At 37.8% G+C, this 17,256-nt stretch overlaps 1 protein-coding gene across 2 annotated transcripts in view; it reads left to right on the forward strand.

Annotated features, from left to right (window-relative positions):
• Positions 1 to 17,256, forward strand: part of SEL1L3 (SEL1L family member 3) — a 37,408-nt gene that overhangs the window by 8,174 nt on the left and 11,978 nt on the right. Inside the window, exons 4-15 of one of the 2 annotated variants that reach the window (XM_082758525.1) lie at positions 1,386 to 1,507; positions 2,769 to 2,884; positions 5,154 to 5,209; positions 6,094 to 6,226; positions 6,896 to 7,028; positions 7,776 to 7,922; positions 8,306 to 8,511; positions 10,226 to 10,405; positions 11,460 to 11,579; positions 12,210 to 12,350; positions 13,455 to 13,517; positions 15,586 to 15,762. In XM_082758525.1, coding sequence (XP_082614651.1) covers positions 1,386 to 1,507; positions 2,769 to 2,884; positions 5,154 to 5,209; positions 6,094 to 6,226; positions 6,896 to 7,028; positions 7,776 to 7,922; positions 8,306 to 8,511; positions 10,226 to 10,405; positions 11,460 to 11,579; positions 12,210 to 12,350; positions 13,455 to 13,517; positions 15,586 to 15,762 — 1,594 coding nt within the window. The remainder of the gene's footprint in view (positions 1 to 1,385; positions 1,508 to 2,768; positions 2,885 to 5,153; positions 5,210 to 6,093; positions 6,227 to 6,895; positions 7,029 to 7,775; positions 7,923 to 8,305; positions 8,512 to 10,225; positions 10,406 to 11,459; positions 11,580 to 12,209; positions 12,351 to 13,454; positions 13,518 to 15,585; positions 15,763 to 17,256) is intronic. The other variant, XM_082758526.1, reaches the window with a different exon arrangement.

The raw sequence follows: 17,256 nt of genomic DNA on the forward strand, positions 1-17,256 counted from the left end.
AGTCAGCATTGCCCCCACCTGCATCCCAGGAAATCTGGCCAGATAGGTTATGTACTCAGACTGGCAGTCCAGGAGTAAATGGAGGGTCCAGCATTTAAGTTTGCTGTATTGCCAGAGATGAAAGAGGGAAAGAGCAATGTTCAAGCCCAGGCGGTATTGCTGGGAGTACAGCATCTGCCTGTAGAGCACATAATGAGATATTTATGGGCAGGCATGGCTGGCAAACCCTTCTACCTCACCCGTGTGCCAGCTGTGGAGGATATTATGTTACTAGCTATTTAAGGTGTAGTCTATGTTAGGGTCAATTTTATCTGTGTTTTGTTTTGTTTTGTTTTAACATGAGAGCAGCTGTTACACTTTCAGACCTACCTTGGTTAAGGTAGAAGGTACTGTGTGCCTAGAAACTTTGCTCAAGGGATGCAAGGCAAGCTGACCCAACAAATATTTGCATTGTGTCTCAATTACAATACCTCCTTCCAGAAGTCATTGAGAACTTTGTCAGAAAGCATTGTAATGCTTTGCTGGGCTGTACATTGAAGCTATTATTGCCAAAGGCACTCTGCATTGAGCTGACTTTGCTGTTACGGAAATAAGTGGCCAAGTTCCTGTCAGTAGCACAGAGGCAGTTTTAGTCTGGCACAGACTCCTTAAAATCAGATCCAGTGGTACAAATTCTGCTTTTAGTGCCTTAGCAAATCTGCTTTGTAATGCCATCAGAGCCAGTGAAACCATTCCAGCTCTGTTCAGAAATTGCTCAGTAGATAACATTGTTGGGTCTTCCTTTTTTTATTTATTTTATTTTGCACTGATCCATAGTTTGATCATGCTCCACCTTTATTTGTCCTTTGATTCAGCTCTGTGACAAGTATTCATGCCTATTTGTACTACCCAGACGTTCACTTCATTTTCACCTGCTCCTCCCGAGCATATTTTCACAGCTGTTGGTTAGTATAGCTTAGTAGACAGAGCTTAGTTTTTACTGGCTTCTACAATCGAGATCACAAGAATGAGCATTTGGGGATTTTGTACTGTAGTCTGCAAGCAGGAGGGTGGCTCCAAGTTGTCTCAGCTGCTTTTTCAGTTCCCTATTGATGTGGGATCTGGCAGTAGCTCTGATTCACCGTTCTGGAATTGATTCAGATAACACTCCCTTAACTCTCCTCTCATGTCAGTACCACAGAAGTGCTCGGTTATAAGGAGATCATAGATGCAACAATCTTACGTAGAGTTGCTCTGAGGGTTTTTAGTGCACAGGATGGGTTCTATTCTGAAGATTACATGTGTGAATACAGTTGGCTAAACTGAAGTGAAATGCATATTTTTCAAATTACGCAGGGAGATTTCTCATCAGGAGTGGATTTTTTTGTTTATTTTTGCTCATGCAGGTTCACCGTTTCAATCTGGCTGTATTTACTGCATCACTGTGAAAAGGACTTGTGTGGTATCCTGTATTTTATTGATCCAAAAGAAATGTATGGTACTCCTGCTGTATTTCTAAGTGAGGAAGGTAAAGGATTTTATTAATGGCCTTCAGAAGGGGTCTAATAAAACCTTTATAGATTTGTGCCTAGGAACAACAGTTATAAATATATTATAAGACCTATTTTGTGAAACTGATCTCATGAAATACTCTTTGACTATAATGTCTAAGAGTCGTGTTTGAAAACTGAAGTGTTGAAATTGAAGTGTTATTGTAATATTGCTCCCATTTCTTATATGCCTACTACATGAGATTTCTTAAAAATTTTGAATAGCCTCAGAAGTTCAAATAATTCAAGTTCATGCATATGTTGTGATGTTCAAGAGCATAGTCTATTTCCCCAATCCGAAAATAAAGGTTGAGGTAACACTTAGTCTAGCAATACTTTCAGTCGAAGAACATTCCTGCCAGAAGAAGGCTCTTCAGTCTCTGAAACCGAACAAAATTCAGCAGATGGGGACTGGCTGGCAAGCTCAGAGGGGAAAAATATTGCAGAGTTCTAGAAGTACACACCTGGCTTTCTCATAAGATGTATTTTTTCCCTTCTTTGCAAGTTTCACTGCTAATCTCTTCCTCTCTACTATTTTTGCAGTTTCTATTTTCTGTATCTTGTTACCAATCTAGATAATAAACCATTAGAACAGTTGGCATAACACCGTGGTGTGTTCTCCATTATCCATTGTATTTCCCTTATAAACTGGATGTGTTTCTTAGAAGAACAAACAAAAACAACAGCTCCCCTGGGAGTGACTAACTTGGTCTGAGACTTGCTTGGAGAGGTTCTGGGGCCTGGTTTTTTCAGTGTTAGACTAGGATATCAGAATAGCCTGTTCTGTTTTTACAGGTTCAGGCTGTGAGCCCAGCTTCTGCAGGTCCAACTAATAGGGCTTAGTGTCTTGCTGTACTTTGTCATCATGCTTTCGTGTGCTAACATACGAGCACTGAGTAAGATGCTCATGTGCCCTGTTACCCTGCTTGCTGTGATCACGTCTAGTTTTTTGAGATCAACAGATAGGTTTAATGTCTTTATCCCTTCAATAAGCTGGTTTTGATTCAACAGTTTCACGTGACAGCCTGTGAATTAGCAACCGAGATGCATAACTGAGATATAGAACACATTTCCCTGTGATTCTGTTAGAGTTGATGTGCTGCATGGTGAGTCCCCAGATGTCTGTTAATGACAGATGTCTGCTGATGGACAGAATCACTGTGAATAATACATGAGAAAATCCATTATTAATATTTCTGTGGTGTTTATTGTCTTTTTCCTCCTTTGTTGCTTTGTCAGGTTGCGTGCATATACAGATGCACCTCATTAGAGGAGATGACCTTGCAGTGAAAACTAGCTTCAGCCTGCCTCTGAAGCAGTGGTTTCGACTGGATCTCTCTTTTAAGGGTGGACAGGTACGTGTGCTACTTAATTACCAGATCAAGACTGAGATTTGTCTAATTTGTTTATGCCTCTGACAGATCCCTTAACAAACCTCTCAGGTAAGTCTGGGAGGAATATTGTAATCTGCACGTGCTCACATAGCAAAAGAATGAAAAATCTTACCCTAGAAATTGGCCACAGATGTACAGACTATCTGACTTCAGGAAATCATCTTAGATGCTTAAGATAAGTGCCTAGAATTACTGCGTATTCAGTGGGTATCCTGGTGCACAGTTGCTGTCTGGCAACTTTATTGACTGTATGGGGAACCAGAACTCCTGGGTTAGATACTTTATCTAGATAAGTTACATGGTGTGAATAGCCCCCAGGGCCTTTGGACTCGGAGACTTATGCATTTTTATTATTCTGATATGAAAATTTAAGTGTCTGGCTTCTTTGTACAGTAGCATGCCTCTTGTCTAGATGTTATTGTCAGCATAGCTAAAAGAAAGCATGTGTAGTTTCCAAATTTTGTATATTTAACAGAGCAGCATAGGATTGACTGCCATTAAAAAACACAAAAAATATTGCAGTATCCCTCTGTAGTAGATAAAATACATAATTTACATTTTGACAAATCACAATTGTTTTTCATAAGAACCTTCCAAAAGCAGCTCTGAAAACCATTCAGTCTCCACTCCCAAGTCCTTGTCTGTACTTCCCGCTATTAAGATATTAGGGTGTGAAAATAATCAAAAACCTTATCAGTCTGTTTTTCTCAGCTTCTTTCTCCTTGAAAATGGTTGAATAGATTAAATTCTCAATTGTAAAAATAATTACTAATAAATTGCCAGAAAAGCTGAGGCAGATTTAAGTTATGAGGTAAGTGACTGATAAAGCTGAAACAATGCTGTGCAGGGAGAGCTATGTCCAGTCTAAACTACTGCTATTCCTTTTGTACCCCACCTTTTTAAGTATGTAAATGGTGAGGTGACTGATGGGCTTGCAAGAAAATGAGGTAGAGATGTGTATTAACATGCTTTTAAATATATTGTTAAGAGGAGAAGTGAAGGAAGGGGTTTGTGTGCTCCGAACTGTCTTCTGCTTGTTTAATTTGTAGTTACTAATTTAAACTCATGGGAAGTGGAAGAGCGTATGAATTTTGGAGGCACAAATGCAGAAGTTACTGTCAATATTGATAAAAGGTTATATTAGTCTTGCCTTGTTGGGAACTTGAGGATTGCCTGTACAATTAGATTAAGGAAAAGCATTCTTGCATGAGAGAGCAGAGTGAGTATATTCAGGCATGAGATAAAACCTGTGGTTAATTAATTTCCGCTTCTGGACAAAATAAGAGAGCTGCAAAGAGTTTAATGAGCACTCTTGTGGCAGGCAGAGGAAGTAGAACCAAACTTAAAAACATTTCAGTACTTAGAGCCAGTCTTGGGACAGATAAAACCGTGGTTCAGTTACATCTTATTGACAGGTATTCCTGTAGCAATTTTTTAAGTGCTACGATCCTGCAAACGTGCACAAGAATCTCCTTATTCAATTACTTATTTCACTTCCATTGATGAGATATGCTTAGACCAATGTGATCTTATAAATAAATAAATAAATATAAAAATATATATAAAAATAAAAATTAGGGAATGCTGGGAGATTGAAGCATTGAGAAATTAGGTGGGATTTTAAGAGTATTGAAAGATGTGGATGAATCCATAAGGATAGCTAGGCACTTGATAAAATTTTGCAAGGTTGTTTTGTGAGTCCTTAGACAACTTATTTTAAAATAGCAATGTCTACGAAAACCTCATCTTGTCATCCTTTTTTCAGTCATCCTAGAAATTCTGGCACTGAAAGTCTCCTGTGGGAGTTGAACCCAGACTTTTTTTTAAATCATGGCCTGTTATGTTAACTTTTTGACCATTCTTTACCTGTAGGATACAGCTACTTGAGATGATCAGATTTCTCTTCATTACATAAAAGGCAAACAAACTTTCACAGTTTGGAAAAGTAAAAGCTTCAGCAAAGTATAAATGTCTTATAACTGAACACAGGAATGAAATAGCTGTCATAGGCAACATCTCTGCTATTTTTGTTTCTCATGATCAGCCAGCACAGACAACTGTCCATGTTTCCACTACGCTTCCCTGACATAAATCAGCTACGTGACACCATCCTCTGTAGCACAGAGGAGATCCAACATGCTGCAGCTGTAATCTTGTGAACTATGAGTTAAAGTGGCTTAATATTGTGTAATATTTAGTCTACTACAACTAATACTTTGTGTTCTTTTAGATAGAAGTAAGCAGTGTTGGGAAGAATTTGAGAAGACAACATCATCAGTCTTTTATGTAAGCAACATTTTCTGTTTTGCTGAGAGTGTGTGTGTGTATGTTCAGGTATGGAAAATGGTAGGATGACAACACAAGTCTGTAACTGAGATTCCAGATTTTGAAAATTTGTGTTTTTTACTGTCTGTACTCTCAAAATTAGCATGTGTTACTGTGCTGACACTGAGAATGATCTGATCTGTATAATTTGGTTAATGCCATGAACTCGTGCTGCATGGTCTGGTCCTGGAGTCTGATCCCAGAATCACAGAGCCTCCCACTAAAAACTGATTGGGAAGATCAGTGGTATTGGGATCAGCTTTCAAATAAAGTCTTGGCCTTAGTGAAGTCAAAGGAAGTTTTGCTATTGCATGAAGCAGCTAGGATTTCACCAGTGTATCCGCTTTGCTTAGGCAGATAGCAGGATTTTTAGTATGGAAACTGCATAAAAATAAATTGCATTGAAGGCTTCGTAGTTGAACTTCCTCTGTTGTGGTTTACAAACCAGAGACTGTAAATTCAAAGACAGTAACTCTTGGAGACAAATAACTTAAATTTTGATAGGCCAGTTTTAGAGAAGTGCAGGGGAGGGATGGAATTGAAATCTTTGAGGTTATTTAATGACGCATAAAACTCCAGAGGAGTCCTACAGATCAGCAAAATAAAACATTCTGCTGCTTTACAATTTTTATAGACAAGTTGTTTGTTAAATCTATTCCAGAAATCCTCACAGTAAATAACGGAGTGGATTTTTAGAGTAAATTTCTTTAGATGGAAAAAGAAAAAGATACTGGCAATAAATTTAAGGCTGTTGGTTACTGAAATTCTAAGTTTATTTTTTTCTTTCTTTCTTTCTTTCATAATACCTCTTGATAGCCAGCTTATTTCTCTTTCATGTTTTCAAGTTTCAGGGAAGACTTCTACTATGACGACACTGCTGGATATTTTGTTGTTGGAGGCAGTGGATACGTCAATGGTATCGAAGCATTCTTTGGACCCGTGAAATACTATCGGCTCAATGTCTTGGACACAGAACAGGTAAACAGCAGCATTACCTGGGAATGTTTAAATATTAGCAGCCAGCCAGCAGTACTTTACAAAGGGAAATTTATTTGGGATCGTAAGAGCATTCTAGGCACACAAACACAGGACTTTTTTTTTTTTTTTTTTTTTGAACTGAAGCTCTTACTAAATGATTAACTTGCTATGACACATAAGAGAACTTGGAAATATATAACCAATATACAACAATCTGTTCGTGTTCTGGTCTAGGAATGTTAGTTACCTCTTCAAATATTAAAAGATAAGACTTTTAGAACCAAGTATATAAAGCAATGTTACCAAATCTGTATTTAAATAAAGACTTACTTGAAGTATTGCTCAGTTTTCCAGAGTTTTCAGCGATACAATATTGAACGCATTTGATTAATTTATGATTTTGTTAAAGCTGGTGGTAAGCACACAGTCTTCATCGATTTTATTATTATTTTTTTTAAAGTTCATCTGTTGGGTTATGCTGACTGTTTGAAGCCGTAGTCTTTTGTGACCAGCATCAGGTTTCTTGGCACATTAACATGATGTGCCAGATAAGCTGATAGTAGTAAACAATCTTTCCTTTTGTTATTATTTCCTAGAACACTTCTAAGGTATAGGCAACAAACAACAGATGCTGTAGATGACATTTATTCATCATTTGCCTTTTTCTAGATTTCTAACCGTCTTTATGACAAAGAAACAGTGGAACAAATTGAACATTACTATGAGAGATGTATGGACGTTCAAGAAGTAGTTTATGAGTACAAACATATTGTAAGGCAAGGCCAGCTAGCACAAAGAAATTGTAAGTATCCATGAGAAATTAATTTAAAGATGTCATCTTTGGAAACCTGTTTTCTTTCCTTTTACCACATTGTGGCTAACGATCATCAAAAGTAAATTTAAATTTGGTCATACGAATAAAAAGAAAAGGGCAATTTTAAGAGTTTAGCCTTGTTACTGGTAGCTAAAACTGGTTTTGTTCCTGCAGAAGCTTTTGTGCAGTAGAGTCCAAACTTAAATCATGTTTGTCATTTTTCTTCTTGAATAAGACAGGTACACAAAGGGACAAAGAAACGTTTCCAAGTTTAAATGGAAGCTGTTCAATTACCTGTCTTTGGTTTCATTACCAAATTACTCTAAAGTCATCTTGGTATTTTAAGCCCTTTCCCCAAAATGTGTGCGTTTTTGCGACAGTGTCTCTTCCACAGTCAGCTAATATAAAGCAATTGACAGGCTTATACCAAAGCACTTTAATCAAAGAAGAGTATCATAGTCTAAATGTGTGCTGAACAGGAACTTGTGTTTCCAATTAGAATTTGATTGCGTGCATTGTGGCAATATTATGGAAGAGAATAGAATAAATCTTATGTATTTTTAAGCAGCTTATGCTAGCTGTATCAGTTTTCAATACTGCTTTGTGCTATAGAAGTGTCCATCTTGCCCATGAATTTTTAATGTACCCTTGAAACATCTTTGTTCTACTGGAGGCTTGTTTACAGAACAGCCAAGTCAGCTTTCATGTCTTACTTAAATATGTTGTTTTCTCAAGGTTACTCTGAAAACTATTACTTAGAGCAGCTTCGCAAATACGGAGAAAAGTCCAGATGTGATGCCTTCATGTGGGGAAAAGAACTCAGGGAAAAGTACCACACCTTGTTCAAAATGTTGCAAGAGATGGATTTCAGTGCTCCAGATGGTAATCATATGTTATTGCTCTGAAATAACTCCACAATATATGTCATTTAAGTCGGTATGCTTTGACTTCAGTTCATGTTTCATGGATTTTTGTTTTCGCATCGTCTAACTTTGTAAAGGTTTCTGTATTGTACTGCAAAGGATGGCTTATTATGTAGATGGAAGTAGAGAGATGTTTTCAGTGGTTAGTTACTTTGATATGGGATTTTTATTCACCTTTCCTATTCAACAATACCTAGGAATTCTTGTTGTCTGTATTGAAAATACCTTTCAGCATGAGAAACAGCAGAATCTGACTCTGTTGTATTAAATCAAAGAAGGGAAATCCATTCCTGATTTTAACTCCTGATTTTAACTTTGTCCTATGTTGTGTTTTTGTGTTAGAAGATGAAAGTGATGCAGTTCTAGAAGTTGGCCAGAGGATATTTGAGAAGGTTGCAAAAGATTTATCCAGTGCTGATGGCCTAAGCAAGATGGGCTCCTCTGTCCCTTTGTTGGTGGATTCCAGTTGCTGTGGATACCATAAGGCTTCCTATTTCCTTGCAGTTATATTTGAAACAGGGCTTGGCGTGCCTGTGGATCGTACAAAGGTAGTATATTTAATACTTTTCATTATGTCTGTGCAATTGATTACCTTTAAGGGCAAGTTAAAACTGGGATAGATTTAGGATCAGTAGAAATTTAAAGAAAAAAAAAAAAAAAAAAAAGTGAGATGGCCTCCAGATCCCTTTTCAGGCTGCAGCTGAAATCATTCTCTAATACAGTTACTCCTAAATAACCCAATGGAAGTGAAGTCTTAATGAAGTCCTTATAGCAGGGAAATGAATGATTTAATAAGACCTGAAAGTGGTGGTAAGGTGAATGGCATAGAACGTGCTTCTTTTCCCAGTTGCTGAGGACATAGGACGAGGGAGTAACACTCAAGTCATCCTTTGTAGATGGGTATGAAAAAAATCTATCTTCAGGCAAATCTCCTGAAGTGAAAAGGTTGCATAGCAGAGTCAGAAAAGAAGTCCCATGGTACTCTGTACAAAAATGTGGCACTGAGTATATGATCAAATTATTAAAGGTAACCACAGTAGAAAGGTTTAGATAGTTAATGTTTCTGTGGTGGAGACCTGGTAACTGCAATCCAAAGTCTTAGTAGTTAAATCTTTGGTTTTAAGAATTTACATTCAGTAGTTAAAAAAAAAAAAAAAAAAAAAAAAGTGGCAGCTTCTGAAACCATCTAGGTTACTTGTAGGTGTCTAAAATTGGGTAGAGTAGGGAAATACCTTAATATTTTGGGGGAAAAAAAATGACTGTGCTTCAGCTGAGCAACCACACTGTGAACTCCATACTTCTTGGGCAGGTTACAAGTAACTGAAATGTTTCTGGAGTCCATTGCAAGGTCAAATGAAAAGTGTATCTGTCACTGGAAGAGGGCTGTACTGAAAATGCCAAAAGATATTTAACGATGATATAATAGTGTAAGGTAAAATGCTTGTAAAGAATAACAGATCTGCCTAATGTAGTTACTGGACACTAATCAAAAGAAATCCTGAGAGACCAAGTTGACTTGTGTTTCACAAACCCAAGAAACCTGAGACAGGAACCGTTTTTTAATACCCTAATTATAAAGTGTACCTATTACTAATTATGGAGGCTAACAAGTTGCTTTATTGGATCTGCTTCATATAGCGTAGGAAATAATTTAATACCCAGTGCAGATGGGGCACTGCTGTTTTTATTGCAGCACAGGAGAAAAATTGTAGTGCTGTTGAAAATAACGTTGGCAAATGTGCAGTACCTAGACCACTTCTAGCACCAAATAATGTGTAGCTCGAGGGAGCTTTGTGCTTGTAAGCTGCAAGTCCCAACCTCCTCGTCCTGTCAGATCCTTAGGGTAAAGTTTTTACATGCTGTTTGTTAGCCTTCATCTGTTTTCACTGAATTCAGTGCTAAAACTCTAGTTGATGTCAGTAACAATAGAAATAAGTCACTGACGAGTATAAAAAGTATCAGCATATAATTAACGCTATATTAAAGTGGCATTAAAAATCACCACACACTTAGCAGTTGCAGTGTAAAGGCGATATTTTAAAAGGAATTAGAGAATCTAACTTCTCTTTCAAAGCTTTCTTTGCATATAAGGGAAATTTCAGCTACTTTGGAATCATGCTTGATTCTGTTACTGTGTTTACATTATATAGCTAGTATATCAGCTACCATTATGAACTCTCTGTTCCCTGTAAATCGCAAAGATGCTAAATGTATGAGATATGCAGTGAATTCATGCGTGTTTTTTTTGTTGATTTTTGCCAGGGACTGCTGTATAGTTTGGTTGGTGCTCAGGGGAACGGAAGACTTGCTGTGATGAATCTTGGCTATAAACATTACCAAGGCATTAATAACTATCCAATTGATTTGGAGCTGTCGTATGCTTATTACAGTAATATTGCAATAAAGACATCCTTGGATCAGCACACTATAAAAGGGGAACAGGTAAAAGAATTCTAAGTGTATCTGGATTTATTTTCATTGCAAATTACTTTTCATATGTTAATATTAATTATGTGAACAGAATATTTTAGTCTTCATTTACAATTATTAACACATCTGATTGTTATAAAATCCCCCAAATTACATGTATCATTACTTCATTTCATAGGAAGGGGGAAAACACATCAAAATTAATCGAAAATCCCCAGAATTGTCCACATGTGTATCTTTCAGTAAAGTGTAAGTCTTGCTCCTGGGCATTAATACCTCACTCAGATCTTTAATCATTAATATTACTGGCCATCATTATTAAACATCTGGTCTGCTGTTTCAGCAGCCAACCATCAGGAAGTTCAAGCGAAATATGAATTATCCTCTCAGTACTTCTACCTTTTCTATAATCAAATGTAAAAGATTTGGCTGTTAAATACCTATGGGAAGAGATAAAGTTATGGCAAAATGACCTCAGAACTAGGTGCTGAGCAGCAGATAGCACAGCTTTATCTGTAAAGACTATTCAAGGTAGGCCAGTACTAGAATTCTGAAAGAATGATTACTGGTTATTATATAAACAATAGACTTTGCTGAAGAACAAGCAGAGAATCACCTAGGTACAAACACTGCATTGTAGGGCATGTCTTCATTAAGCTGTCTGCCAGCCATTTTTTTGTTTTGTTTTGTTTTGGGAGAGATTTCTGTACAAACTAAAAAGCCTTAAAAAAATAAAAAAGAAAACAAAAAAGAAAAAGAAAATTATATTCCTTTTGTTTTAAATTCAGTCAACAAAATCACTTTGTGCTTTTAAAACTGAGACTTTCTTCTGCTGTTGATATTTCTCCAGACTCTTCCAAAGTAGAGTGAACTTACGATTTTGTACTGTAACTGATGTAAGGGTGTCCCTTAACATTCTGGCCAGCAAAGAGGTGGTGAGAATTTTAAAACTCAGAATTGACCACTGAATTTTTAAGGAGAAATAGGAAACAGGCACCTTTTTCATTGGAGGGCAGGTGTATGAAATCCTTTGTAATATTTTTTATTCTGTTCACCTACTCTTCAGGCATTTGTTGAGACTATAAGGCTGATGGATGATGAAGTGCTAAAAGCTCAAACAAAAGAAAATGGTGATGTCTTTATGTGGTTAAAGCATGAAGCAACGAGAGGAAATGCAGCTGCACAGGTATAAAGTAATACTTTTCTTCCTTCTTGATTTTATACACACGTATGTATGTGCATTTGTAGACTACCTGTGAAAGATGCAGAGAAGAGTGAAGCAGACTTTTTCTCTATAAACCTGGAATTACTTGTTATTTATAAGCTTGAACTATATCCCTTGTTTTTGTCAGGTAATGTCTAGTGACCATGTAAACAGCTATAACAACAAAGGAAGGTAAAAGGCAAGAGTTACTGAGACTTAGCAAACTCCTTGTCTGATCATTTTCCCTGGATTTGTATTTGACGTGATGCAGTCAGATCAGCAGCAGTGTTGTAGTACTGGATCATTTGCATGCATTTACCACTGCCTCTATCACATACCTCGGCACTTACATCAAGCCAGACTTTCATGGTCTATAAAAGCCATTAAAAGGAGGTTTTAAAGCTATAAAAGGAGGTTTGTTATCAGTACATTCCGTCGTTGGGAAATCCCATGAATATTCCTGATTCTAGTTGCTTCCAAACTATTAAGGACACATAACTAGTTTCTTCACATGTTTAAAGTCCATCTAAGCCTGAAAAAGTTGGTTCCACTGGAAATTCCAATCTCAGTACTAATATTTATGATGTTGGTGTTTACCTTGTTTTCTTTTAGCAACGATTGGCTCAGATGCTGTTTTGGGGCCAGCAAGGAGTGGCAAAAAATCCTGAAGCAGCAATAGAATGGTATGCAAAGGGTGCAACAGAAACAGAAGATCCAGTGTTAATATACGATTATGCCATTGTGTTGTTTAAGGTAAGTCATGTTTCATGTGTTCACTTCAAAAATCATTCCTTAGAAACATCCATGTTTCTGAATTATCCACAGTGATGCGTTGTGAGAGTGTACGTGGGTGATTTTGGATTTACTCTGAAAACCATTCAATAGAGCTGGTGTTGATTTTTACCAGCTATGTCAAAAAACTATTAAAAAGAACAAGTGAAAATGAGTTTAGTCAGTTTGTTCCTAGACCAGATTCAGGATCAAAACACCACCTAAATTCTAGACCCTAATTATTCCTAGCAGCTTGTTAGCTCAAAATATCTGAACAAGTAGCAGGGAAAGGCCTGGATGTAGAGTTGTAGGTGAAAGTTTGATCCTTTCTTATAATGTCTTAGAATGCCCTTTATTAGATCTCTAAGTCGGGATTTTGTTTGAGCAGGTGTTAATTGTCCCCGATGAAGTTATTTTTTCCCTACTAGAAGCAATAGACAATAGGTGCTAAACTCAGGTCCAACCCCAGCTGAGTCAAATAAGCGGTATCAGCTAAACTGTGTTGTCCATAAGACAGTCTACAATATGAAAAACTAGAGATACTAGTACAGATCTGCTAGATGTTCATCTCATTCCTTTGACATTGGAAGGCTGTTCTCTGCAAAATGTTTGCTTAAGTTTTGTTTGTGTTAATTTTGAGCATCCGTAGTCTATTTGACCTGTGTCTGGAATTTATTTATATGGACCTCATCAGCATAACATCTGTGTATTTCCTCTGGAGGCACTCTGACATCCTTTTTCAGGCAAGCTGAGAGCTCTTATACATTACCAAATTGTGAACAATCCATGATACTATTAATTTTTCCTTGGCCGCTTAAAATTAAATGTGTGTGATATTATTTACCCATAAAAATCACATGGATCATATGGTGAAATAATTTTTCCTAGACTGGATCATTAAGGTTTTGTAAAGCTGTGAATGAAGGATGGGCACAAAGCTGCATTTTAAATTGTAGCTTTTTGAAGCTGAATGGCATCTAGTAAATAACAGTATCAATGTTAAAATGCATTTTAAATGATGTGAATTTTCATTAGCCTGTATTCTGCATTTGTAAACAATGATTATTTCATATATCCATTTCCTAGGGCCAAGGTGTGAAGAAGAACACAAAGCTTGCATTAGAATTGATGAAGAAAGCAGCAGCCAAGGTAAAATACTATATTTTGTCACAAAACTACTATGAGAGGTGCTAATACTAATGATCTCTGCTTTATATGAAATACGTATAATAATTCTGTGTAAAAAATAGTTGGTTTTCCAGTTGCTTTCACCATGAATGTTGAAAGACTTATTTTCCCTAACTGAGGGAGTAGAACACTCAAAAATCAGCCAAACTTACATAAGAAAAAGAGTTTTCTTTCCTTACGTCTTTTTGAACTTGCTGATGGTTAAGTGACTTAGGGAGTGAGTAGTTTATCCAGGAGTATGTTTTTGTCTCGCGTTCCGAAGCATTTTGTTTTAGACCATACTAAAAATATTTTTTCATGAAAGCGCCCACCAAGCTTGAGTTTTTGACATGCCAGTCTCTGTAGGTGGATGCTGGTGAATGTAAAAAAGGCCATACTTGCTCTCTCTGGACATCTCTCCTATGTCAAGGAGAAGATAAGGATGTCCCAAAGTCTTCTAACTTTTTAATGGCTGGGGAAAACATGGACAGGCACCACGGAGAAGAGGAGCCTTGCTCCTTTTGTTGATCTAGTGCTGTCAGGTTACGCAGGCTATGATCTGTTTCTTACCTTGCTTTGTAAAAAGAAGTACCTAGATCTTGGTTACCTTCCTTGTTCCAGAAAACCAGAACTAGTTAAATTTCTGGTAATGTCCATGGGACTTCATTATGGACCACCACCAAGAAACTACTGTGTCTGTCATCTCTTTGAAACACGAGAGACTACCTTTTCTTCTGACAGTTTGGGAAAGACTTGAATAAACAGAATAGCTTTCACAATATGACAAATATCCCTTAACTCGGGATCTGAAGAGCAAATTTCTGGGAACAGCCTAGAGACAACAATTTGCTTACCTTTGCTAGGCTCAGATACTTAAGTTTTTATTCTCCCAAGTACATTTTCTGTAGAAAAAGAACACCATAATTATTGAAAAGTTGAACTGCTTTTGGATTTTAATGACTAAGCAAGCAACACTGTTCCAATTTGAAAGGAAAATAAATCCTTTTCCAGAGGGCCTTCCTAAGTGCCAGTAGTATACAGTTCTTACTACAGAGGCCACAGAAAGAGACTGTGCAGTGTAGAAGCTTTTGGCAGACAGTAGCAAGCAAATAGCTTGGATTTGTGCACTGAGACTTTTTTTTAGGTAGCTTTTACCTTATGTCACTGTTTCTGGCAGGATTCCTATTAAACATCCATTCTCAAATAAGAGAAAATAGCATGTCCAAACCTATCTGTTGGTGCTGAGTAATTTGAACTGCTGGCAAACTTACAGCCACCGTATGATCCACGACATGAGTTTGTACAAGGAGATAGTGACTCACTGCAGCCAAAATAAAAACTGTGTCCCAGGAAGATTTTCTCCTTACAATCTGTGCTTACTGAGTTAACGATGCAACTCATTGTGTTGCACGGTATTAAAAAGATCTATGTGGGGTTAGTCAAATAAACCACGTAGCCGTGTTTTGAGAACATTGGAAAATTCTGTGTTAATTGCTTCCTATTTATTCTTACAGAAATGTTCGAGTTTAAAAGAAGTGGGTGGGTTTTTTTGATTGCTAATCCTGTCTGGAAGTGCAGTTATCTCCCTGTTTTTTCTTATCGCCTTCCCTTAGCTCCACTGCAGATGCACACAAGGATACCTCTCTCGTTTAGGCTTTGCAGAGGAAATCAGTGAAAAACTTTCACAGTTTGTTCCTGTCACCAAGTACGGGTCTGAATGCAGACATGGCTGAGGCTCTGTAGAATAAGAAGACAAAGTAGCTGGGTTTCAGGGTGGAATCATTCCTTAATGAGCAGTGGGAGGCTCTGAGGGAGTGACTTTATAATCTCTTGTGGTCAACATGAGGCCATAAGGAAAAGAAGTGGGAGGGGAAAAAAGGCAAATCTTTTATATCTCCATCCCAATGGGAATTTTGACTGGATGTATGTGCCAGATGTCCAGACAGGCAAGCTCGTGACAAGACCCAAAATTGGGCAGCAGGTTGAAATTGCAATGTGACCCAAGGCAGAGTTGATGCATGATCTGAGACTGCTCTCCTTCTTCCGTAAGGGCTTGCCACAAGCAGTGAATGGACTGGGATGGTATTACCACAACTTTAAAAGAGACTACAGAAAAGCAGCCAAACACTGGTTACTTGCTGAAGAACTGGGGAATCCAGATGCATCTTACAACCTTGGTGTCCTTTATTTAGATGGGATTTACCCTGGAGTACCCAGTAGAAATCAAGTGAGTAAATATTCTGTAGTGTTATTTTCTTTACATTGGGGCCCAATTTACAAATTTTGACTTCATTCTTGAGATGGCTATGTTTATTCTGAGACAGTTTTTGGTGCTTTTTGTCACAGAGAAGAGTGGTAGTGGGCAATTCAGTCAGATTGCTCAGAGAGAGAGAAAGTGATGTTACTCAAATTTCTCAGCTGTGCTTCTTCGTGTGCGTTTGTGCTCCTTAAGTTTAGAAGCAAAGCAGTTGCAGGTAAAATTAGCTCCTAATTTTGCCACCCTGGGTCAAGCAGACTAGTTTCTCAGCACTGATGACTTCCCTGGTACTTTACGGGGAAGGATGTTTTCCCCAACAGAAAAAAGCAACAGAATCTTGTCCCTGAACTTGTAAGCACCTATGCTGTATTCACATTGCTTCTGCAAACTTCGGAACTGCATTAAAAGACTTCTAAGCCAGACTCACAAATGTAGCTATTTAGCATAACCATGGTAGATGGCAGTGTTTTGCCACTGTGTCTTCCTGTGATATAGCCCGTTTAATTTTGTGTGTGTCAGTAAGTACCATGTATTTTCCCTACCAAGAAAGGTTTACTTTGATTATATTTCCATTAATTACCTTTGCAAAAAATGCTGTGTGTAGGTAGTTCTCAACCAACAGCACAAACATAGCGAGGCAGGCTGTAAGAAATGCAAGCAGACCTTGTGCTCAGAGCTAAACGAAGCCTTCAGCGTGGCCTGTGGGTTCTGAGATCTGGATGTACTCCAGACAGCGAGCATTTCTGCTGCCAGCAGCAGTGCTCACCAACATGTGCTTTTGACAAACATGTTTTCCTTCCCTGGGGACTGAAATACACTGTTCAGAGCAGTCTGGCTGTAAGAGTACCCTTAAAAGTGCCCAGGTTTCATTACTGATCAAAGCTATGGGAAGGAAGTACTTTGTTATGGCAGTGAAGGATACTCTGAAGTCGTTGATCGCTCACAGAAAACAGATACAGATAGTTTAAAAATTCCTGAAATAAGTTATTTCAGGCTGTATGTTGCTTTGGTTTACATTACAGGTTGCTCTTTCTAAGGGTAAGACACAGAGTCACACAGCCTTCCTGCTTTTATGGCTCTGTCCCTGCCGGCTCAGTCTGAGTTACCTTTTATAAAAGTTTCAGAGACTTGAGAAGCACAGTTGTGCACAGCAAGGCATCCTGAGCATTACTATTGCTCCCCAGCCTTCACTTAGGTCTCGCCATTGTAAAAGTCCCAGCCTGTGTCTGTTCTCCAGGGTTCCTTATTAATTTCTCTACTAGTACCTAATTTTAGTTCCGTAAAGTTTGTATACTACCAGGTGTCAGTTGTATGTTTAGACACTTTTCTGTTTATTGTTCAAAAGTTCAGGTTTTTAAAATCTTTTCTGGCCTAAACGCTTAAAAGTTGAAGAAAGGAATTCATTTCACTTAAGTACACTAAAAGCAATTAAAAGTGGTTGGCCTGCACTAGCCAACTTCTGCT

The sequence above is a fragment of the Aythya marila genome (assembly GCF_965140915.1).
Source record: "Aythya marila genome assembly, chromosome: 4".
NCBI classification, from domain to species: domain Eukaryota; kingdom Metazoa; phylum Chordata; class Aves; order Anseriformes; family Anatidae; genus Aythya; species Aythya marila.